This window comes from Gobio gobio (assembly GCF_949357685.1).
Source record: "Gobio gobio genome assembly, chromosome: 16".
NCBI classification, from domain to species: Eukaryota; Metazoa; Chordata; class Actinopteri; order Cypriniformes; family Gobionidae; genus Gobio; species Gobio gobio.
The window spans coordinates 39,565,084-39,591,455 of NC_137109.1; the positions used below are offsets into that span (position 1 = coordinate 39,565,084).

The window sequence follows — 26,372 nt, forward strand, 5'->3', positions numbered from 1 at the left end:
TGCCCACACACCTCGGTTGTGTCTCAAAGCATCTTGATCAGCCTATGTAGCAATTGGGGGAAGCAAGCAAAGCACGTACAGCATTTTTGGACACCAGAGATACGTGGAAAATAGATTTTCAAAATGCATCGCAAAAATAGGCAGCATACTAGGTTTTGAGACACATCCTTCAGTTGTGGTTTAGCTGTGTTCTATGTGGAAACGCGCGCGTCACGGACGTCATGCTGACATGAGGACGCGCAGAGGGGAACATACCCAATGCAATGCAACTCTAGATTCCGGTGTGGTTTCGAAGTGTGACTAATGAGGGAAGGGAAAGGCACAGAAAGCAAAGATGTTAACAGTTAAACAGTTCTATCTTGACAGCCTGTTGTCAAGAGAATTACGGTAACCATGAATGTACTCTTCAAAGTCTGTTATTTAAATAGTCCAATGTGTTTTATGGAGTAAAACTGATCAGGTAGCCTACGGTGCAAAGAAGATGGACGTTAACGTCACGGAAATGTTAGAAGAATTTATGGGAAGTGCACTTGTTACATGGGTAGGTCGTAAGCAAAAACAATTAAAGTTCTTTGTTAATCTTCATTTTGTTCAGTAAAATGTTGTGTAAACTTTTCAAACCAGTTCAGAAGTATTTTCGACCAGTTAATGTTATTTCTTGTTAAATCTAGTCATTAACAAAGAAACAACTTATCAACATTTATGCTGTTTCCTGCTGAAAATGTAATATTACACAGTTAACTGTTTTGAAACATGTTAGCAGGTTTCTAGCTGGTCCAAGTTGATACACCATCTTGGACCAGCAACAAACTGGCTGCAATAGCCTATCAGTCTGGTTTTTGCAGCTAATGACAGCTTGGATCTGCTGGTCAAAACAGCAAGAGATATGTAGACTGGGACAAAGGAACATTCAAGCAGTCACAACAGAGAGCAAAGATAATTTATACTCAGATCCTACTCAGTTTTTCTTCATATGCACCTTGATATGAACAGGGCATTGTTTTCATTGTCTGTAAGGTGCATCTATTTGAGGGTATTGTCGATGAGGAGGAGACTGGATCGCTCTCTCATGAATACATGGAAGTAAACTCCAATTCCCAGAATGCAGTGAGGCAGTACCTGAAGCTTACCAATGGAGTCTACCTCAATGAGGTCATGAGGATCATGTAAGGAAAACTCAAAACGTTAAAGTATATAAACTGAAATAATGTCATCTATTTTGTGCTGAATAATGTAGCTTGATTAAAAAAAGCTGATTATGATGGCCTAGTTCAACAGTGACTCAGCTAATGGAGACATTTTTGTTGTTTGTTTGGTTTCTTTAATCAGTGATCCCAATCCAAAGGTAGAACAAATCTACCACAATGTGGGCGATGACAAGATTCTCAGAGTTCAAAACTTTTCCATCCTCAATCGACACCTGAGATCATACTATCAGGTACTGAATTAAAGCGTCAATCACTTAACTACGTGAAAACATGAGCAATATCTATCCAAGTACAATCCACAAATACATTATATTGCATGATTCTCTGCATAAGCAACTAGAATCAAAGTGCTGCCAGCACCTGATGGTAAAGATCAGGTAGACAGAATATGAATGGACAGTTCACTAGCTCACTAAACAGCATTTACTGTGCCTGTGTAGCGGTGGAACAAGTTAGCCATGTTTGTTTTTTTGGTTTCTGTGGTTTCACTTCTTGTTTCAAATGTCCTAGCTGGGGACATGTTTGTTGCACTCTTTATTTTCACTCAAAGCATGTGGTATTGACACTATGTATTTTGTGTTCTGGACATTTAAAATTAAAACGAGAGACAAAAAGTTTAACTCTAAGTAAAAATGTGAAATTATGCTTATATTGTATTGATCTGCTGCATTTTCTGAGAAATTTCTTTAAAAAAACAAACAAACAGAAAAACAAAATCAATGACCCCAAACTTTTGAACGGTTGTGTAAATTGTTTTTTAAAAAAAAGAAAAAAAGAATTTGATTTCTGAAGGATCATGTGACACTGAAGATTGGAGTAATGATGCTGAAAATTCGACTTTGATCACAGGAATAAATTACACTGTAAAATATATTAACAAAGAAAAAATATTTTAAAATTGTAATAATATATCACAATGACTGTTTATACTGTATTTTTGATCAAATAAATACAGACTTGATGAGCAGAAGAGACTCTTTCAAAAACATTACAAATAGTAATGTGTCCCAAAACTTTTGACCAGTAGTGTATATAAAAAAAGACTAATGGTAACAAGCATATAACAAAATGACTAAAGTTAATTCAAAATATAAATTATTAAATGTATTAAAAATGCATTATAGTATATTTGTAATGTACTAAAACTATACTCAAGTACATTTATAATGCATTTAACAGTACGTATTTTTCACCTGGGAATGCATCTGTCCGTCAAATAACGTGCTCCACGCGGCTCCGGGGTGTTAATAAAGGCCTTCTGAAGCAAATCAATGCGTTTGTGTAAGAAAAATATCCATATTTAAAACTTTATAAAGTAAAGTTTCGGCTGATTGCCTACAAAAAAGATCTGTTGGGTATTTTGAGCTAAAACTTAACATACACACTCTGGGGACATCAGAGATTTTACATCTTGTAAAAAGGGGCATTATAGGAACCCTTTAAATAAAAACAGCACAGCACATCAAATGCCCACATATGTATTTTGAACTTAAAGCGTACCATGTACCATGGAAATAGCCTGTTTTTGAATTTTGTTTTTGTGGTGGTGTTCTTTAAAGTACCTGTATATGAATTTGGTTAACATTCAGTGCCATTCTATAAATCACTGTACCATGGTATTGCCACAGTACTTTTGTAAGGGTAAGTAGTTTTTAAAGGCATTAGAAAATTAGCTACTGTAATAACAGGATCATTACTCATACTAAATGAGATGTCAGTTGCTGCAGATTAATAAGCCTATTTTCCACAATCTTGCTTGTTTCCTTTTGGGCATGACTGCATATGAATAACTTTCTTCTGTGCTCAAATGTGTGTTATACTTAAACCGCTTACGTGTGCATTGTCTGGGATGACAGCGAAGCACCAGTGAGGTTTTAATGCTTGTCATTTCTTTAATGCGTGTTTCGCTTTCAGGAGAATCTACAGCAGCTGGTGCTGATGCCGCTACCAAATGTTGCTGTTTTAGGTCGAGATCCCCTGACAGGTGTGGTTCTGTTGATTATATTTAAGTAACATTTTTAAGTAAATATGCTGTGTTGGTGTCATGTCGGTTTCCCTGTCAATAGAGGGCGCTGTTGCAGAGGTCAGAAGACTGCTATTGTTATTGCTGGGTTGTGCAGTACAGGTAACCAAGCACTGTAAACACATTTAATATCGTTAATGGAGAGTTTCAGCACTGTTAAATGGATTAGAGTATAATGTTGAAAAACATATTGATGCTTACAGTGTTTGATTAATTTCTCTTTTCCTATGACTCATTTTCACCAGTGTGAAAGGAAAGAAACGTTTATTCAGCAAATTCAGTGCTTGGACATTGATACACAAGCAGAGATTGCACTTTGCATACAAGAGGTCAGTGAATTTTGAACATAAACCGAGCATAATCTCAAATCTCTAAAGTGCATTGTGTGTCACTAACTCTGTGATCCATCATGTTCCAGGTGACCCAGGACCCTAGCGCAGTGCTTCCTTTGGAATTTGGAGACATGTGTGGGCTGAATGGAGCCGAGCTGCAGACTCTCTTCTGCTCCATGGCCAAACAGATCCAGAACCTGCTAGCCCAACGAGACACACACTTGGAGGTGAGAAAAGAACATATGTTGGCATTTTCTTGCGCAAGTAGGTGAGGCTAGATTTGCAAGGGTGTTCTTTAGCTTTGGATGTCTCGGTTATCTCTTGATATTTAGAGGATAGCAGAGCTTTTTCAGGAACGGGAATCACCTACAGCCCATATAACCACGTCAAGTGGGTTTGGGGATGGACCGCCTGAAGGACTGGCTGTGCAGCTGGCAGAAGGCAAAGCTAAACTTCGTCGACTCAAACAGGAACTGTGAGTCAATTTGCTAATGCAAATGTGATGTTTTATATGTGGATGGACAATATGCACTACCGTTCAAAATGTTGTGGTCAGTAAGTCCGATTTTTTTATGCAGCAAGTGCACATTAAATTGATCAAAAGTGACAGTAAAGACTTTTATGTTACAAAACATTTCAACATATATATTATAAAAATGTAAAATATAAAATAAAAATTCATCAAAGAATCCCAAAAAATTCCACAAAAATAGTAATATAAGTAGCACTTTTTTCAACATTGATAATAATAAGTTATTCCAAATCAGCATATTAGAATGATTTATGTGACACTGAAGGTTGGAGTAATGATGCTAAAAATTCTACTTTGCCATCACAGGAATATCACAATATTACTGTTTTCACTTAGCCTGACAAGCCAGACCCACATCAAGATGTTGGGTCTGGGAACACACCATTGGCAGGGCTCAATCCGAGGGGCGGGATAAACGGTTGTCTTTCAAATTCCCTCTGCACGCAATAGGATAGCGCTACAACCAGAGCAACGAAGAAGGTGAAGCCGTATCTGGGTCGGCAAATCTAAGAACACATCTTCCTTTCTTAAGAATGACTTCAGTGCCATTCTTTGTTCTTTTCTCAAAGAAAAGCTTAACTCCAAGTCTTCCAGAGTCGCGGCCAAAGCCGATTTCAAAGACTGCTGTTTGCCAGCTTCTTTGTTTACTAGTAGCACGCGGAACCGCCACAACTCTGCCGTCATTATGTTAAGCCCTGCCCACCGACTCTATACACGATGTGATTGGCCTGACCAGAGTTTGATTTTTCCAGCTCGCAAGCCAACGGAAAGTTGCTAGACTACCCTGGCTGCAAATTAGATTTGCCTCCGCTAGGGTGTGTCTAGATTTCTAGGCTAGTTTTCACTGGATTTTTGATCAAATAATTGCAGCCTGTGAGCATAAGAGACTGACCTCATACTTATCCCAAACATTTGTTTGAATGGTATTTTCATTTGCATTTTCATTTTATTCAATTCAAGTCCCTGTTAATATAATAATTAAAAGTAATGTGTAAGATTTGAGTTGAAATATCAATACATACATCTTTTTTTAGTTTGAACTCCCCATTTTTACAATTCCGTTTGGTTACACTTGTCTAATGGCACAGAAATTACGCTTCACCTTTAAAGATATTTACAAATCAAAATGCTTTACAGGGAGGACAAAGGTGATCAACTAATGGATTACAAGCAAGAAATGCAAACTATGGAGGAAGAAATAAAGAAACTACAGAAGGAAGTGAGCATACTACACTGATTAATACATATGTATATGGACACTGGATAGATCCTCATTTAACTGACATACCATCCTATGTTTGGTTGGTTCAGAACCGATCGTTGCAGGTGGAGGTGCGTGTGAGCCGTGGTCTGAAAGATGAGTTGGACTGTCTGCGTGAGCGTGCAGCCAGAGTAGAGCAACTGCAGGCGGAGCTGAAAAACTGCACACATCGGCTCCGCAGCATGGAGCTGTACCGCACACAGCTGAAGGTAGAGGCGGAGATATACATCAGGCTGAAATATCAAGCTTTGGAATGACGAAGTAGAGTGCTATATTTGGATTTTATTTTTTTGGAGTATTATTTGTGCTACTTATGACATGTATTCTGGGAAATGTTCAGTTTTATGAAACGAAAGCTGCAAAAAAGTAAACTTAAAGGACCTAAACCTAAATTTTAGGAAGCTATTTTAAATGAAAAGGTCACACATTTCTGTCATTTACTCACCCATTATGTCGTTCTAAACCCATAAGGCTTTCTTTCTTCTGTGAAACACAAAAGAAACTGCATATTTAAAAATACATAAAGTTGAAAGAGAGCAAATACAATACCATTCAAAATACATGCATGTATTGAATATTTAAAAGAAATGTTTCTATGTCAATATATTTCCAATATAATTTATTCCTGTAATGGCAAAGCTGAATTTTCAGCATCATTACTCCAGTCTTCATGGTCACACTTCAGAAATAATTTGTATATGCTGATTTGGTTCTCAAGAAACATTTCTTATCATCTATGTTGAAAACAGTTGTGCTGCCTAATATTTTTGTCGAAATTGTGGTACATAGTTTCAGCTTTCTCTTATGAATAAAACGTTTAAAATAAAACGTTTAAAAGAAAACTTAACCATCACTTTTTTTATACAAAAATGTTTGTGATCAGTCATAAAACAGCCATAAATAAATAGACAGACTGCCTCTGGTCAGCAGCATGAACATTCTGCAAAAAAATATCACAGAAGAAAATAAATCAGAGGGGTTTGGAACAGCATGAAGATTGGTTAACTGATTTTCATTTTTGAGTGAAATATTTCTTTATTCATATTTCTCTGGCACTACAGGAGCAACAGCAGTACTGCTCCTCGCTGCAAGAGAACAAGGCTCTTCTGGATGAGCAGCTGGCTGACGCTCGGGCGCGCTGCACTGCTCTGCGGGAACTGGAGAAGGAAAATCTTCTTCTCAGGCAGAAGCTTGTGGATATGGAGGGTGTATGAATGACTTTATGAACTTATCGGGTTTTATTGCCACAAACTCATTTTGATTGATTATAGATTATATGATTATATGAGTTAGAAGAAAACTTCTAAAACTTGCTTTGAAATGTATGAAATGAAATAATGAATATGTATGATGCATATTCATTATGCTATATGGGTATATAATTGCATGTGTGTAGGAGCGGGATGTTGAGAGACAGAGGGTAGACGAGATGTTGGAGATGAATATGAGTCTGCAGGTGGATCTCAAGCGTCAGGTTCATTCTGTGGGTGTCAGTCAAAGAGTGACTCACCAGCATTTCCTTCAATCAGAGCTAGATTCAGACGAGGATGTTCAAGAAATAATGCCTGAGATTGGTAGGTTTAATTATGTATTATTTGATATTATGACTCAACTGCCATATCTAGACGATTGATTTCTTGACTTCATGTACATTGAGGAAAATAAGTATTTGAACACCCTGCTATTTTGCAAGTTCTCCCACTTAGAAATCATGGAGGGGTCTGAAATTGTCATCGTAGGTGCATGTCCACTGTGAGAGACATAATCTAAAAAAAAAAATCCAGAAATCACAATGTATGATTTTTTTTACTATTTATTTGTATGATCCAGCTGCAAATAAGTATTTGAACACCCGTCTATCAGCTAGAATTCTGACCCTCAAAGACCCTAAAATGACCACCTCCACTCCATTTATTATCCTAAATTAGATGCACCTGTTTGAGGTCGTTAGCTGCATTAAGACCCCTGTCCACCCCATACAATCAGTAGGAATCCAACTACTAACATGGCCAAGACCAAAGAGCTGTCCAAAGACACTAGAGACAAAATTGTTCACCTCCACAAGGCTGGAAAGGGCTACGGGGAAATTGCAAAGCAGCTTGTTGAAAAAAGGTCCACTGTTGGAGCAATCATTAGAAAATGGAAGAAGCTAAACATGACTGTCAATCTCCCTCGGATTGGGGCTCCATGCAAGATCTCCCCTCGTGGGGTGTCAATGATCCTAAGAAAGGTGAGAAATCAGCCCAGAACTACATGGGAGGAGCTGGTCAATGACCTGAAAAGAGCTGGGACCACCGTTTCCATGGTTACTGTTGGTAATACACTAAGACGTCATGGTTTGAAATCATGCATGGCACGGAAGGTTCCCCTGCTTAAACCAGCACATGTCCAGGCCCGTCTTAAGTTTGCCAATGACCATTTGGATGATCCAGAGGAGTCATGGGAGAAAGTCATGTGGTCAGATGAGACCAAAATAGAACTTTTTGGTCATAATTCCACAAAACGTGTTTGGAGGAAGAAGAATGAATATATACCATCCCAAGAACACCATGCCTACTGTGAAGCATGGGGGTGGTAGCATCATGCTTTGGGGGTGTTTTTCTGCACATGGGACAAGGCGACTGCACTGTATTAAGGAGAGGATGACCGGGGCCATGTATTGCAAGATTTTGGGGAACAACCTCCTTCCCTCAGTTAGAGCATTGAAGATGGGTCGAGGCTGGGTCTTCCAACATGACAATGACCCGAAGCACACAGGCAGGATAACCAAGGAGTGGCTCTGTAAAAAGCATATCAAGGTTCTGGCGTGGCCTAGCCAGTCTCCAGACCTAAACCCAATAGAGAATCTTTGGAGGGAGCTCAAACTCCGTGTTTCTCAGCGACAGGCCAGAAACCTGACTGATCTAGAGAAGATCTGTGTGAAGGAGTGGGCCAAAATCCCTCCTGCAGTGTGTGCAAACCTGGTGAAAAACTACAGGAAACGTTTGACCTCTGTAATTGCAAACAAAGGCTACTGTACCAAATATTAACATTGATTTTCTCAGGTGTTCAAATACTTATTTGCAGCTGTATCATACAAATAAATAGTTAAAAAATCATACATTGTGATTTCTGGATTTCTTTTTTAGATTATGTCTCTCACAGTAGACATGCACCTACGATGACAATTTCAGACCCCTCCGTGATTTCTAAATGGGAGAACTAACAAAATAGCAGGGTGTTCAAATACTTATTTTCCTCACTGTATATGAAAATCATGCTGTCATGTTTAGAAATAGACATTTATGAAAACATTTAAATTTCACCTTATCACTTCCACTCGATGTTAAAGGGTTAGTTCACCCAAAAATCGAAATTGTCTTTATTTATTCACCCTCATGTTGTTCTTTCTTCTGTAAAGCACAAAAGGAAAAGTTTGGCATTGTTCTGAATGCTCTTTACCATACAATGAAAATGAATGGGAACAGACAGTGCTGAGCTCCAAAAACGGTTACAAATAAGACTTTCATGTTGCTTTTTCATCTTTTTTGAAGGGTGTTCTTCCCTTTTCATTGTGTGGAAAAGAAAAGTGTAAACATCTTGCCTTGCTTCTCTTAAGTTAACGATTGAAATTTCATTTTTGAGTTGAGGGATAGTTCAACCAAAAATCAAAAACATTTACTCACCCTCACATTGTTCCAAACCTATAAGACTTTGGTTAATCTTTGAAAACACAAATTAAAAGACTAAATTAAATCTCTTCATCATATAAAGCAATTGTATCTTTTGACAAATCACTAAATTGATATGGATTCATTCTATGATACCTTTTTGGACTTTCTAAGTTTTGGTTACTTTGGTTTCATTAAAAATATCTTAATTTGTGTTTCGAAGATTAAGTCTTATGGGTTTGGAACAACGTTTTTATTTTTGGGTGAACTATCCCTGTAATAACGTGTCTACATGTGCGTCTCTCTTACTGTCATTTAGATCTGAAGCCTCTAAGTGAGGAGGTAAATGAGGCTTCCTCACTGAGGCTTCTGGGAGCTGAAAACGAGAACGCTGAACTGAGGAGACGACTAGAGCTCCTGCAGGCTGAACAAGAGGTCAGAGGATGTTTAGCCGGTTTTATCCTCAGGCAACAAACTGATTCATGTTTCTCAGGTTTCTAATGTTCCCATCTCTCATGTAGGCTCAGCAGGCCAACTCCCCTGAGATGACTGAAGAGCTCCAGAGACGCATGGACCAACTCTCACAAAAGCTTCAAAACACCCTTAAGGAGGTGAGGCACTTTAGATGGATTTAAAGACATTTGTTCCAAGCATTTTGTCTACTGTCATTTTGTCCTCGTCTCAACTCTATGAATCAGTCCCTGTCATTTCTCTTTCAACTGTTAGCTGGGGTGTCTAAAGAATGAAAATAGCAGCTTGAAGCTAAATCTTGAAGAGCTGAGGACAAAACAGAAACGGAACGACCTAGAAGAAGAGAGAACAGCCTCAGAGGGAAAAGAAGGGAAAAAGCCAATAATCTCAAGAGGGGAATGCGAGGGGAATGACACGAGAAGAGAGAAACATGATGGAAAAGAAGGCGTAATAAAAGCCCAGAGAGAAGATGGAGAGGGGGGAGAGGGGGGCGACGTAATCCTCAGCGAGAGAAAAAAGAAGGTTATAGATGAAATGAACAGCAAAGAGAGAGGAGAGGCTGAGGGTGAGAAAGATATTGAAAGGAAGAAAGACACCACAGAAGAGACATCTCAGACGTACAGCACTGAAGCCCAGAAGACAGAAGAAGAAGATAAATTCTCCCAAGACACCCTTGCCCTGCATAACCAGCTGCAGCAGGCCCTGGAAGAGGCTGACAAACAGACCACTTTAGCCCAGGATTTGCGCTCCAAACTGGCAGAGCAGACTAAGAAGGCCTTGGAGGCAGAACATAAGCTGGTTTTCCTGGACACTGAGAACCAGCGGTTGAAGAAGGCAGCAGAGAGCCTTATGGAGGCTAGAAAACAGATAGAGGTAATGAACCATCAAGTTACGACAAAAAACACACTACATCACTGCACAACAATACACTCCTTCACAATCCACTCAAAGACAATGGTCCAGTCAATAAAGGAGGTGAATCACCAAGAATAAACGCATTGCCATTAACTATTAACAAAGACATACAATATGATTACTAGACCAGTGTAAAACAAAGACCATTTCTCACAATAATGACTTTTCCCACTTTCAGTCATTGTATCATATGGCATAATGATCTGGGATTGTTATTTGAAAAGTTGCCGGTTTGATTTCCTCAAGGACGATCTATGAATCATCACCATTGTGCCTTCAAGCACGGCACTTTGCTTTGATTTGCTCTGGATAAAAGAGTCTGCTAAATAACCACTTAATGTGTTTATTTGTCAGGTGCTACAGGGTGAATCTATGCAGCAGGAGGAGGAGCTGATGCGTCTGCGCAGTCAGGTAGAGTTTCAGAAGATGGAAGCTGCAGTGATTTCTCAATTAGAGGGAGAGAGAGCAGCCTTGGAGAGGGAGAGAGAGACTCTCAGAGGCACCATAGACTCACTCAGGGCTGCGGTACGCAAGGTGAGGCCGGTTATCTGCTCAGCCTTTTGCTGTATTACAAGATAAGGATTACATGACTGGGGAAACATTGAGATTAATGGTGCCTACATTAAAATTATGCTGTAACAATGAGTGGATATCAACGAGATAATGTCAATAGTTGTCGGTAATTAGAAAGTTCTGTCATCATTTACTCACCCATATGTTGTCCAAACCTACTTGCATACAGTTAAAGTGAATGAGAACTAAGGCTGACAATCTCCAAAAAGGATAGAAAGAACCATAAAAGTACTTATTGTGAATATTTTAGTCCACATGTCCTGCATTATATGGATTTGTGTGAGAAACAAACCAAACTACGATGATCTCACAAATGATCATCTCTTAATTCTCTTAAGAATTGTATATTCCATGTTTAATGTCAGTAATGCCATTGGTTCTTGCATGTCCCATGATGACTGAACATGATATGCCAACTTTCATTTTCAATGATTTTCAGTGAAAAAACATTTACATTTAAGGTAGATTATGTAGATTTTGTTTATATCAGTAAGATTTTTGTTTTGAAAGAAATTTTAGTTTTAGTCAGCAAGTATACAGTAAATATGTAAATTGTTACAAACATTCAAATAAATTCTGATCTTTTGAACTTTCTATTCATCAATTAATACTGGACATTTTTTATCAGGGTTTCCACAAAAATATTAAGCAGCACAATTGTTTTCAATACTGACTTGAACACCAAATCAACATATTAGACTGATTTCTGAAGGATCATGTCACTATGAAGCTTTGCCATCACAGGAATAAATTACATTTTAAAATATACATTAAAGTGGCACAGGTATAATGCTTTTTTGCCTTTTGAATGCTCAGTCACCATTCACTTCCATTTTGTGGAAAAGAGCACATCTGTTTGTACAGATATGAGCATAAATAAATTATGACAGAATTTTCTTTTTTTTGGGTGAACTATTTCATTAAATCTGAAGAAAAGTGATTGTTTGTTTTTTGACTAAGGGCAGCAAACTATTTTCTCATAGGGTGATCAGTTAGAGCTGACCAACCAAAACCTTAAGGCAGACCTTGAAAGATTGGGGCGGACATTGGAGTCTGCCAGGCGGCATGAAGAAGAGCTACAATCAGAACTACGAGAATCCAGCGTGGAGGCGGAGTCTCTGACTAGAGGGCGGGAAGAAGCTCAGCTTGAAGTCAACCGTCTGGAGCAGGAGAAGGAGGCGTGTCAGGCAGAGCTGGACAGTCAACGGCGTGAGCTACGACAAAAAGAAAGAGAGATGGCCAGACTTAGGCAGCAGCTGGAAAGCACAACATCTGCCCTAGAGCATGGCAACAAGCGGGCCTGCAGTCTAGAGGCACAAAACAGGTACAGACATATGCGCATGCAATAGGACTTTTGCATTTAAAGAAATACATCACCAAAAAATGTCATTATTTACACACACTAATGTTGTTCTAAACCAAATGCTGTTTGAACTTTTTTCCATATATGTTTGATCTTGTCATGTCATAGTGACCTTGCTTAACAAGCTCAAAAAATGACAAAAAGCAAAGAAAAGAAAAAAACCTAAGCAGTTCTTGCAGACTTGTGCGCTCTATTTTAGGACTTCAGACTTAAGTTTAAATAATTATTCATAGCTAATCTTCTCCTGCAGCTCTAAAAGCTCTGTTGCTCTGAAAACTTGGAATATACTGCACAAGTTGTGTGGACTATCTTTATGATACTTTTAAGTTACCTTTGGTTTTTGTTTTTTTAGCAAAATTTTGCAAAACACAAGGATGAGTGTAATGAATACATTTTCATTTTTGGGTGAACTATTCCTTTCACACGAACCCTTGACAGAGTCCTTATATCTGATCTTATGAAACAAATACAATGGCAAAAGAATATTATGTGTATCACTCACTATGTCTGTCTTCTGCCCACAGACGCATGTGTCAGGAGCTTTCTCAGCTCAAAGAGACATGTGCACAGTTTGAGGAGCTGCAGAGGGAGAATCTGCAGCTCGGTACACTCAACGCTGAGAGCAAGGCCCAAATTAACTCTCTAACAAAGGTCTGTGCAGTATTCACAGTGTTTGCATGCGATATCTAAACGATAAAAGCAATTACTACAGTGCCTAGGTACACCATATTTCTGCAATTATGTTTGCCTGGAGGTCCCATTGAGCTGAGATATTGCAAAATGGGCCACTTTAAATATTTCCTTTCAACCAGTTAATTGTTTTCAAGTTGTTTTCTTATCTGAAAATCCTCAGTGCAATTAGATTTTTCCTCCTTGGACAACTGTGCTGAAAATGCATCTTTGTGAGCTTAATGAAAGCTGTTATTGCTCAGGTTTTCCTAAAGAGGCACATGGTTGGTTCTGGATGAAGCTGGCTAGATACAGCACTTGTCTAACTTTGATATCCCTCTTACAACCAGGATCTGGCTAATGAGAGCGCCCAGTCCCGAGAGTTATCCAATCAGGTCACACAGCTGAACCGTACACTTGAAGAGCTGCAGACAAAGCTTGAAATGGCAGCTACACAACAGCAACGATCTGCTCCAGAGGTTGCTTTTTCACCCCCTGACACGCACGCACAGAAGATCGAGGGTTGTGAATCAAACAGACAGACTCCACCACTGGCAGGAGTCCCCCAGGAAGCCACTGTCAGTATTGTAGATAAGGATAACCACAACTCAGGGCCTACAGACTCTATCTATGCAGCACAAGACACTGAAAACGCTCAGAACAAACAACAGCACACAACGGCAGAGACTGGCACTGGAAGCCAGGAGGCGTTGAGTCAAAGACAGATAAATACAGAGAGGGAGGTGAGATAAAATGCCAAATGCCTATTGAAATGCCATTACGTTTTGGCCCCCTCAGGGCCATTTCACATAAGTCTTTATTTAAACGTCATTAACACCGTCCAGGGATTCTGATTACATTTTAAATGAATGGATACTTGCCTGCTCTGTATGCTGAAATCTGTGCCTCTGGTTGAATCCTAGAATGCGATGCTGCAGCGAGAGCGGGAGGTATTGTTGTCTCAGCTGACTCAGTCTCAGTCGGCCTGTGCTCAGCTCAGAGAGCAGTTGGACAACCTGCAGCGCCACTCCATCTCGCTGCAAGAGAACTGTGCTAAATTACAGGCCCTCAACACCAAACTACAGGTGAGTGCTTGATTGAGTGTGGGTTGCTGGTCTCAAAATGGACCCTTGACACTGAAATAAAGGCTGAGGGTATTTTAGAAACTGACATTTGTTTAAATCCATATTAGTTTCATAGTGGGCGGACACTCACGGGTTTCAATCATACCGTTGCCAGATCATACATGTACATCACTGTAAATTATACAGGCTTTTCATAAACGTGTTATTTTCAACCGAATTGCCACACTCTCATTATATCTGCTTTATTTTACCCACTTTATCTTGCTCAGGTGGAACAGGCGTCTCTGAGCTCCGAACATGCGTCTGTGTTGGCACGTTGCAATGAGAGTGAACTGCGGTGTGCGGCTCTGGAGGCAGAATCGAGGGTGTGGCTGAAGGAGAAGGAGGAGTCAGTGATGCGCCTAGAGGCTGTAAGGCGGGATCATGAGAGATTGACAGCTCTGCAACAAAGACAGGAGGCGGAGTTAGAAGAGTTGTTGGTCAAACACAGTCAACTGAAAAGCAGTAGCCGCAGTCTAGAAGCTCAATATAAAGATACTGAGGCCAGGTACAGTGCCTCAGACATTACATTACATTACATTACTAATTTAATTTAATTTAACTGATGAATAATCATTTATTTATTTAAAAACAAAGACATTTATAATAATTTAAAATATTTTTTTTTTAATAAAAAATAATAATGATGATGATGATGATTTTTAATTTAAGGCCTAAGAGGAAAAATTACATGGTTATTTATTCATCTAATAAATTAATTTATAATAATTTATTAATAACAAAAATAATAATTTTCACATAATATTCACATAATCTTGTCATATCTTGTCTAAAGTCTATCTGTGTCAAATCGAAATCTGAATACACATGGCAGCAAACCAAATTATTAAATGCAACATACAACTTCAAAAATTAGTGAAATACGTGATCAGGCATAACATTATGATATTATATATTAAATCTAATATTGTGTTAGTCCCCCTTTTGTTGCCAAAACAGCCCTGACCCGTCGACGGATGGACTCCACTAGATCCTGAAGGTGTTAGCAGCAGATCCTTTAAGTCCTGTAAGTTGCGAGGTGGGGCCTCCATGGATTGGACTTGTTTCAGCACATCCCACAGATGCTCGATTAGATTGAGATTCGGGGAAATTTGGAGGCCAAGTTAACAGCTCAAACTCATTGTTGTGCTCCTCAAACCATTCATGAACCATTTTTGCTTTGTGGCAGGGCGCATTATCCTGCTGAAAGAGGCCACAGCCATTGCACCGTGGACTAGTTCTGATGCTCACATGCCCACTGTTGCTGCCTTCAGTGGTGGACAGGGGTCAGTATGGGCACCCTGACTGGTCTGCAGATATGCAGCCCCATACGCAGCAAACTGCAGTGCACTGTGTATTCTGACACCTTTCTATCAAAATCAGCATTAACTTTTTTTTTTTTGGAGCTACAGTAGCTCGTCGACCCTGTCACTGGTTCACCATTGTTCCTTCCTTCGACCACTTTTGATAGATACTGACCACTGTAGACCGGGAACACCCCACAAGAGCTGTAGTTTTAGGGATGCTCTGACCCAGTCGTCTAGCCATCACAATTTGTCCCTTGTCAAACTCACTCAAATCCTTATGCTTGCCCATTTTTCCTGTTTATAACACACCAACTTTGAGGACAAAATGTTATGCCTGATCAGTGTGTATATATATATATATATTACAAATATAGATATGTATAAATAAATATTTAAATAATATGTTTAATATGATTAAATATATATGTTTATATATTGTTGTTCCACATGCCTTTAACATCAAACTTAACTGGAACATGAATTGATTAGCTTAAAACTAAATTCTCTCAATTTATGATTTTCCAAATTCCACATTTCATTTAACGCTTATAAAATATTCTAAAATACTGTCCTTGTCTAGATATAAGGAGCTGTTGGAGCAAAAAGCGCAGTTGGAGGAGGCAGAGGAATCGATCCGCATGGAGAGACAGAAAATGGAGAAAGTGACACTAGGGCAGGTGGAGAGTGAGAAGGAGCTGGAGAGATTGAAAATGGACAATGAAAGGTGAGAGGAAGTCATAATTGCAGTGACCACAACAGTGGGCTGAAGTTACAGTTGAGCACATTCGTGGAAAGAGAGAGGAAGTGATGTCACCACCCACCACAAACTGCATTTCGGCCAGTGTGGTGACGGTACGGAACGCCCCACCAAGTTTCACCATGAATCATTTTAAAGCCCAGTTACCAGCAGTTGTTGCCATGGTGTGAAAGCCTGTGAAAAATATTTGTAAAGCTTGTTGCTTTGGTGAACAGTTTAGTTAGTTGGATAACTGGTTTGGTGCTTGTCTAGATGAATGGATAGGTGGTTGTAGAGACAGACTCACAAAAACATGTCAAACCTCAAAATAAACCCAGAAATAAAGTTATGGGAGTAAAATAGACCTTGACCGTCGTGAGATTCACCTGTTTAATGTATTTATTATCTGTAGATATCAGAACCTGCAGAAGGAGTGGATTCAGGTACAGTCCGAGCTGCTGGCTCAGAGTTCAGTTCTGCGGGCAGAGTTGAGTACGGCTCAGCTTGAACGGACTAGACTGGAGGGAAAACTCAACACTCTTAAAGAGCAGAACCAACAGCTGGATCTCAATAATGTCCGTCTCAGCAGCCAGAACCAGGTCTGAGCACAATGCACATTATGACAATTCTGAAAGTAATATACAGTACCTGCCAAAAGTTTGGAAACATTACAATTTGCTTGAAAGAAGTCTCTTACGCTCTCCAAGGCTCTGCATTTATTTAATAAAAAATACAGAAGAACTATTCTGTACTTTAATTAAAATAACTATTTGAATATATTTAAATGTAATTTATTCCTGTGATGGCAAAGCTGAATTTTCAGCATCATTACAGTGTCTCATGATTTTCACAAAATTATTAAGCAGCAACTGTTTTCAACAGTTATAATAAATAGGAAAGATTCGATTATTTTATAGATTATAATAGATTTTAAATTATACTATTTTAATGTATTATTTTATATGTATTTTTGATCAAATAAATGTAAAAAAAAATTAGAGTTATTTGGCTTGTAACAATAGCAGAACCTTTTTGGTACTAAATAGAATAAGTAGAATTTAGTTATCTTGTTGCCTCTATTTGGGTTTTTAATAATAATAATAATAATAATAATAATAAACAGCATGTTGTGTCAATTAAGTACTTACAGTTTTTTTTATTCGCTTTAGTACTATTTTCACAAGTAAGGTGTACATTTTCAAAACTCTTAGTGCAAAAATCCAAACTGATCACACTTGTAACACAGCTAGTCATTCTTTCAAAACCTGATCTCATGCTTTCATTCAGTTGCACATATTTTCAGTCCATGTAATCATTGTTTCAAACACAAGATTATTATAATATATAATGAGAACATTTGGTTTAATCACCGAAACACAACAGTGTGATCTTCTTTCAGTTTAGCACTTTTAACAATCAGTTCATCCAACAGAAAACAATATAAGATACATGTTTCAAATCTCCCTCGTTGCTGAATTATCTACTGTAACAGAGGCTACATTTGCCTCATTAGAAAATACACTTACATTACCTAACTTATGTCATTGAATCCATAATGTTTGTAATAGTATTATTCAGTGTTATCAAAAGGTGTGATGAAGTTATTACACAGCCATGATGCTCTGTGCTATAACAGAGTTTGCTGCCAATACAGTAAATGTTCTCACTGTACCATATTACTCGAATCTAAAGTTGAGCTTTATAAGGGTGAGTTACAGTAATGTGGCAGACTCTACCATGGTAATCTGTTTACAGTATCACATGGCATACATACTGTAATGTAAAATGTTATATTTGATGCCATCTGTCGCCCTTCTTCTGATTTCTGATCAGTCTGATGTTACACCGTCATTGACTATTTCCTCTCCCTTATACTCTTATAATCTGTCTGGGTATACGTAGGCATAATGGTTACAAGCTATACAAACTGTATATTCTCTCCCCTTACACTAACACTAACCCTAACCCCTAAACCTACCCATCACACAAAACTTTCTGCATTTTTAAATTTTCAACAAAAAAAACATTCTGTATCTATAAGTTTCCTCATGGCCATGGGGACAAAAAAAATTTCCCCACAAGGACAAGGATTTAGGATATTGCCATTTTTATGGGGACATTTTGTCCCCATAATGTAGAGTTTACCAGGCCCCACACACACACACACACACACACTTTGACAAAGTAGTTATAATCTAAGATAAATCGCTTGTAATGTAAAAAGTTCTATATGTCTATATAATCAATATCTATAGAAATCTATAGGTGTACCAAATGATTCATTGATTAACCATTAAGATCAGTTGGATTAAATAATAGACAAATGTTTTAAAGTGAACGAGAACAGATGCAAATCAAAAGTTTGATAGTAAGAGCTTTATGAAAGGCAGTTACTGTGAATGAAACATTTATAAAGAGGAAACACTTATTTTGTGTAGTGAAAAGGATACTTTGTGGTTTTGTGTATTGTATTAACACATTTGAAAATATGCTGAAATGTTTGAAAAAAGTCCACTTTTGATGATCTGTTGTGATATTAGCACTATGAGTTTTGAAAATGTACACCTTGGTTGTGAAAATAGTACCAAAGCGAATAAAAAAAACTGTAAGTACTAAAAATATTTTTTATTGACATGGCAAATGTAGCAAAAATGACAGTCCTCTAACAACAGTTGTTAGCTGAATACATTAATAAATAACATGACATTGAACATGAGATGATAGATAGATAGATAGATAGATAGATAGATAGATAGATAGATAGATAGATAGATAGATAGATAGATAGATAGATAGATAGATAGATAGATAGATAGATAGATAGATAGATAGATAGATAGATAGATAGATAGATAGATAGATAGATAGATAGATAGATAGATAGATAGATAGATAGATAGATGTTAAGTTGACATAAAGTTATGGGATAGCTTTAATGTTTGTTTGTTTTTTGTGATTGGGTATGTTTAGGCATGAAGTAATAATTAAAGCAAATGTAACAATATGGATCATAAATTCAATATCTCTGTTACTTACTTTGTGGAGAAGATAAGATGAGTATCCTTACCTGGACAGAGCTGCTCACACTTACATGTTCTGTTAAACTAAAAAGAGAAAAATAAATTATTGGTAGGAAACCAGTTACAATATTTAAAAGTTAAAATGTATAGACATTTTAATAAATAAATCATTTTCCTGTCAAGAATGTGTTGACAGTCTGTGTAGTTGTATATCTGAGCTCAAGAAAATCAGTAATAGACCCTTTTCACATTTCCGGGTTTCTCAGAGCGGAAGACGTCATAGTTGGGTTAAATATTATAGCTGTGAATGAGAAAATACATTAAATATTTTTTTGTGTGCCCATTTGCTCAAATAGCAAAAGAAAAATGCCACAATAGTGATTTCACAACTTTCAAAAAGAGGGAAAAATTAGAGTGAGATTGATAACAGCAGTGAAAACAGAGAAATATGTTAATTTTTACCATCACTCCCATAGACGCTGTATTAGAAACACCCTCACAGCAGCGGTAACTTGTTTTTTGTAATTTGATGCAAAAGTAATAAAATACAAAGTATTAGTGTTATAAATGTACGTATATATTTTTAAAAATGAAAATACAAAAAACGTTGCAGGATTTACGATATTGGTGACCGTTAAAACGCGTCATCACAGTCTGTGAAAAGGGTCAATAAGGTGGCTTTGAGAATTACAGATTTGAAAAATAAAAAGGCGAGAATAAAGAACCCTAAACTCTAACACAAAGAACCATTTCAGCATATAAACGGTTCTTCAGGATGATGCAGTTCTAAATAGAACTGTTACTATACGCAAAAAACCTATAAAGAAAGATATATATATATATCTTGTATCATTCATTTCATGCCATACTTTTTTACATTTTAAAGAATTTTTAGAACTTTATTTTAGGATTATTTGCAGGTTTAAATAGTGTTCTCAGACTTTTGGATGCAAATTGAATTGTATTAAAAATCGGAGATTAATCGCATTAAATACTAAAAAAATGTATTGTATACTTTATTACCCTAATATTTATATGCGTGTTATAGCTCCTTACCCAGTTGAAGGCAAACATGGAGGAGGAGAACCGACATCTAGTTGAGCAGAACCAGAGTCTGGCTAAAGATAACAAAGCCCTAATGGAGAGAAGCCTGGAGAGCCGAGACCAGCACCACAACCAGCAGAGAGAGTACCAGTACGAACACACACACACACACATACACACAAACATTTGCTCCACTACGTCCACCATGTGCAACGTCCAGCAGTGGACCACATGCATCAGTAAATAACTCATGTTTTTCTCTCCCATCTGTGTCCATCTCTCTCCACCTCAGTGACAAGCTCAACGAGCTGCGCAGGGAGAAGCAGAAGCTGGTGGAGAAGATAATGGATCAGTATCGGGTCCTGGAGCCAGGTCAACCCAGCATGTGTCCTCCCAAACAACCAAAGTTAGTCAGGCTTTAACATCTGTCTCTAGCAGACCTTTCACCAGACTCATTACTTCACTCACTGTATGCTCTCTTTCACTCTCTTGTGGCTTCAGGAAGTCAAACTGGATAGCAGACCGCATGAAGAAGCTGATAAAACCTAAAGGTGGAAGCAAAGAAGGCCGTGCTCAGTTTATTGCTGCTGGCAGTATAGAGAACCTTGCGGATGCTGTAGATGGTGCACCTATCTCTCTAGCCCCAGTGCCTGGTGAGACTGCAGAGCTGTATGACTGGTGTAATAACATGAGATATATTGTACAGAGCGTAAGAGAGTGCCAATAAGTTAAGACTGCAGGGTCCCCTGGACTCTGTAAAACACAAAAAAGGTCCCCAAAAGCCCATAACAATGAATGATGCCGTTTCCCTACCACATTATGCTATTCCCTTGGATCACAACCAGCCATAGTAATTCTGTGTTTATGTGAAGGAGAAATGGAATGGAATGGAATTTGCAGATCAAATTAATATTGTGTATATAGCATTTAGATTCATGGTAATATAAATACTAAATAGCTTAACAGTACTTATGTAATTATATTTTATACGCATATAGATAATATATAACATGGCATTAACTTTTCACTCCAACATCAAGATTTTGAACAAATATGGGGAATTGCAAAAATGTTTTGGTCTCAAGTTTAATTAGTTTTTCTGCCATTCTCATCAAGAGTCTTGTGTTTTGACTAATATATAAATGTAAATACTATTAAAACTTTTTTCAGTACAATTAAGCACTAAATTCTCATTATTACTGTAATGTATCTGGATGCACTCTATTTTTGTTTATTTTCATCGATGATTCTGATTGCATTTTTAAATCCCCATATATTCTCAACATAATAAAGCAAGCACAATAAATATTAATAATAGTGTATAAATACAAATTAAATATTTTGTAAATATATTTTATATATTCTTGTTTTGCATTAGAATAATAAGAATTTGGGGGGATAATATGCTTAATAAACTCACATTATAATTTTTATCAGGTTTGTGAGATCCATAAGAGCAAAATAAGAGTAAAAATATCACATTTTTGTTTTACAAAATAACACTTCAATATTTCTCCCCGCAGTTCATGAGCAGGATCCCATCAGCGCTCCAGTCTCCCCGAGTCCACTAAGGAGAGGTGCATCTGAAGAAGAGCAACCCAAGGCTAATCTGCGGACCGGTCGGCGCAAACTGGGCTCCCGGCACGGCTGGACTCTCGGCAAGGGCAGAGGAGGAGTTTCCCAGTCTTTCAGTCCAGGAGATCAGCGCGCGCAACCTCGTATCCGCCTGCGCTCTTCCCAAGCAGGCGCCACGGCCCTCTGGGAATATGAAGGCAGTCCTACACCCAGCCAGGACAGCCCAAGTGAGGAGGGGAGAGGTGAGTAAAGATAGAGTAAAAATGTTGGTTGAAGGTTGTAAAATAACATTTGTATTTATTTTGTGCTGAGAATAATATGTGTATGTGTGTTTTAGTTGATAGTGAGGAGAACATCTCACCTGCACACTCAGATGTCAGCCGTGTATCATCTGGAACTGAAGGTCAGTCTACCGCAGTGGTTTTCAACTGGTGGTTCACAACTGAAAAAACATTCTGATGAAAATAATATTGAGAATTAAAAATAAATCATAAAATTGTATAGAACAGCAAGATTAATATACGTATCTTTTAAAACAGAGGACAAAATGCACGTATCTTTTGTATTTAATGTCTTGTAAAACTTCATGTTATTTTGGAACAAAATTAATCTGACAAATTAGGTAGATGCCGACATAGTGACTCGTGATTTAACATGATCAAAACTACACAAGGTTAAAAAAACGAAAGAATAAAGACATTAAATATCGGTTCAGTTGCAATGAGGATATACAGATTGTCTCTCAAAACTATAAAGTCAATATAAAAACAAGCAGTCTATTCTTTTCTATTCAGCCTGTTATATTAATACATTTGAACATGTGTGCAGCTAATAAATATTGTCATTGAACATATACATTTAACATATGCAAAAAAATATAGATTTCAATTGAAGAATTATGTTTGCTTTAAATTAGGCACTGTGAATAGCCAATGCCCCAAATCATTAACTCAATCTTTCCTTTCTCTCCTGTAGATTTTCACTCCAGTTTTGACAAGCCACAAGACTCAGACAACAAACAAGCTTAAAGCGGTCATAATTTGTTAATACTCATTTAACTACTTGTTTTTATTGGTTTTGAAACGATTTTACATATAAAACATCCGTAAAGCATATAGTAAACACTTACAAAAACAAATAAATGAATTTAAAACACATGTATGATACAGCCGTCATATATTATTAGGCATGAAACTGCCATGAGTTTACTAAAATATTATACCAAAATATAGTGCAGTTCTTATACCTAACCGCTATGTGGCACTATAATGCCCAGTGGTTGGTGTGCTATTGCCTTTGAATCTGTATAATTATGAGAGTGTCTTATACAAACTGATGCTAACAAGATATTTATGAGAGCAGATTAATTCATGCTGTCTCGTTGGAAAGAAGCTGACACTTTGGAGACTTTGACATTTAGGAAGGAGGCAAAGATGATGGGGGTCTTAAAACAACGTGGGTGCGGGCAAAGATTTTTTTTTTTGACAATCCTTGGCTGGGGTGAATCATAACTCAAAAACGACAAATGGAACGCTAATACAATTCATGAATTATGCAGTTGTCATGGCAACATTAATCAAAATGCGTCAGTCCTCAGACCTTTTTGTCGATGAATTGATGATATACTGAGCACGACGACGCACAGAGTTCAGAGACTGTCATCCAGTAGACTACATTTTATGCAATGTCTTAAAGATGCTGCATTCAAAATGTTTAGACCAAGCACTTTAAATCAATTTATTGTCACGAAGATGCCAAAAAACACTTTTTTCCCAGCCTTGCATTGGCAAACAAAGAAGTTGTCAGAATTTTCTGCTAAAATTAGAGAACCCCCTGAGGGTAGCTTTCATTAATTTGAGAGGTGAATGATTATTATGAGATCTCGGCGTCTGATTGCCTCTCTAGTAGGGTCCTTAAAACAAAGAAACCAGATTGGTATACGCAACAAATCGTATGCAGCTATTGCGAGATGAGAGATGTGACCTCCTGACTCCCTGGGGTTTGTTGAAGATACCAAGACTTTGTTGGGATCATCTGAAATGTGGTCACCGGTGATAGCATCTTTCCCAAGCACTCTCATCTAACCCCATTCGTTCCCGCTTTCTCCTTTCATCAAAGGCTCCTGTCATGCTCCCTTCCCCTCCCTGCACACTCTCCTCTCCTTCCCTCCCTCACTTGTTTCTCCTCCAGTGTATTAAAGGCTTTGACGCTCTCAGTAAAAAGCTGATTTATTTTGTGGAGGTATCGATCGCTCTCTGCATTAAAGATTATAATTCATTACCCCGGCCCTTTTAATACATTAAACATTCAAAATAAAAATAAAATAAAATCGAGGTAGGTGAGAGGAGAGCACTCAGGCACTGTCCACTCACACATGCACACACGCTCTCCATTTCAATCACATTTGGATAAACACTTTAAAAATTCACATACTGTATGTATGTATGTATGTATGTATGTATAATAAATATATCTTTAGTTTTACTTATACAAAAATAAATAAAAAAATATTCAAATAAATCATAAATCAATTAAATCAGTTCGGCAATGAGCAACCACTCAAAACACTTGGTAAATTAGTACATGTAAACTGTTTCAGGCCAAACATAACAGTGGCAGGTTTTGCTTGGGCAAGCTAGCACAAACACATTTTGTAAAAAAAAAACTATTAAAAATCGAGTTCTCCTAGACACTTCCTTAACAATGTATGTGTATATCATGAAAATTTGGAAGATAACTGATACACAAAACAAACTAGGCCTCAAAACCAGATGAAAATGCCACGGAAACCATGCAAGACAGCCAAAATAATTGCGAATGCATTAAAAGATCCATCAAAGGCACTGCTGGTAGTGCATTCAGTGTGGGCAGAGCATTGTACAAATACAAGATATATTACAAAAATAGAACCAAACAGGATAGAGATATAATGGATCATTTTATAATGGAGTGAATAGGCAATCATACATTGCCCACAGATGACCCACTGTTCCATCATAACGTTAAGTATGGCATCCTCCTTTCAGTTTTTGTGTTATTTTTATTTTTTTTTTAATCACAAATGCTGCATTTATGGCCAGTACTGAAACGATTTCTTTTATTGGAGGAAATCAAAACACTAGGTTATCTATGATTTCTTAGTTCTGTGGTAACTCTTTTGCTGTTAATGCGATAATGTAGCCTACTTAGACCGCCGGGTCCGCCGCACCCTCACCGATTTTTTCTTTGTCGCTATGAGAGGGAAGTTCACACCACAGCTATAACGATAACGCTAGTTACGTATGTAACTGTGGTTCTGTGAATTCCGGATGACCGCCAGAGGCGGTGCTAAGCACTAGTGGATAATCGCTGCGCCAGCTCGATAGGTCGAGAAAATTATAACAACAAAGTCACGTCATGACGCAGGCCGAGACGCGAGGATATAATCCCCAGCAGCTCGGTGCCCAGCCTCGGAATGCTTTCTCGCGCATTCCGAATGACAAGGAACTCTGGCGGTCATCCGGAATTCACAGAATCACAGTTACATACGTAACTAGCGTTCTGTTTCATTCCTCCTGACTGCCAGAGGCGGTGCTAAGCACTAGTGGATGACACATATCAACACAGTCATGAGGAATGCCACCCACCTGCAACATCAGGGTTGCTCCAGAAGGACTGCAGAGCTCACATCATGGGAAGCAGCAACATTAACCTTGTAGAACCTTGCGAAGGTACATGGAGAAGACCAGGTAGCAGCCTCGCATACATCTGCCAAAACTGTAACAAATCTGTAACAAAACTTTAGGGAGAAAAGCTGGATTGGGTCGAAGAATGGCCCCGGAATCCTCTGGCAACCAGCGTAAGCACAGTTCACTCACTGATAGAGCATGAAGCTCACCAACACGTTTAGTGGAAGCAACCGCCAACAAAAATTACATTTTTAATGACAACCACTTAATATCCGCAACAGCCAGTGGTTCAAATGGTGGTGAACAAAGGGACTCTAGAACAAGCGGTAAGTCCCAGACCGGAAAGGGAGTAGAACGAACAGGTTTTAAACGCCTCGCTCCCTTCAGAAAACTGCAAACAAGGTTATGAGACCCCAATGAAGCACCATCAACTGGGTCGTGATAAACAGATATGGCAGCAACATAAACTTTTAAAGTGGAGGCCGCCTTGTTGTCATCTAACAGATGCTGCAAGAAACTCAAAATTTTTTGCACAGTACAGTGAACTGGGTCAATTCCTTGATCCCCACACCAAGAAGAAAAGATCCTCCAACGAGCAGCATAAATCTGTCGTGTTGAAGGAGCCCTAGCGTTGCTGATGGTGTTCACTACTGCTGGTTCACAAGCCATTAACTGTGAACTAGGCCTAACGGCCAGACCCAGAGCTGAAGGCGAAACGGGTCTGGGTGCCAAACACGGCCGTGCATCTGAGAAAGGAGGTGCCTTCTGATGGGAAGCTGCCACGGCTCGCCCTGTAGTAGAAACCATGGCCTGGCTGGCCATCGAGGTGCCACTAACAGCACCCTGTGCTTGCATAGGTATATTCGGTGCAGTGTTTCCCACAGAAGTGGAAAAGGGGGAA

At 38.3% G+C, this 26,372-nt stretch overlaps 1 protein-coding gene across 2 annotated transcripts; it reads left to right on the top strand.

Annotated features, from left to right (window-relative positions):
• The first annotated feature begins 5 nt into the window (after positions 1-5).
• On the top strand, positions 6-22,960 carry ccdc88b (coiled-coil domain containing 88B). 2 transcript variants are annotated; one of them, XM_079838202.1, is made up of 29 exons: positions 6-387; positions 1,018-1,166; positions 1,330-1,438; positions 3,123-3,192; positions 3,275-3,333; positions 3,477-3,560; positions 3,650-3,790; positions 3,896-4,038; positions 5,233-5,314; positions 5,407-5,565; positions 6,418-6,564; positions 6,753-6,930; positions 9,326-9,441; positions 9,528-9,617; positions 9,733-10,350; positions 10,747-10,926; positions 11,949-12,289; positions 12,853-12,979; positions 13,348-13,740; positions 13,921-14,082; positions 14,352-14,629; positions 16,009-16,152; positions 16,577-16,763; positions 20,233-20,378; positions 20,521-20,634; positions 20,730-20,881; positions 21,752-22,045; positions 22,141-22,206; positions 22,779-22,960. In XM_079838202.1, the coding sequence occupies exons 2-29, from the start codon at positions 1,078-1,080 to the stop codon at positions 22,829-22,831; spliced, it is 4,722 nt and encodes a 1,573-aa protein (XP_079694328.1). In that variant the 5' UTR covers positions 6-387; positions 1,018-1,077; the 3' UTR covers positions 22,832-22,960. The 2 variants fall into 2 exon arrangements, with proteins under 2 accessions (XP_079694328.1, XP_079694327.1); XM_079838201.1 differs by having other exon boundaries at positions 125-541.
• Positions 22,961-26,372: the final 3,412 nt, after the last annotated feature.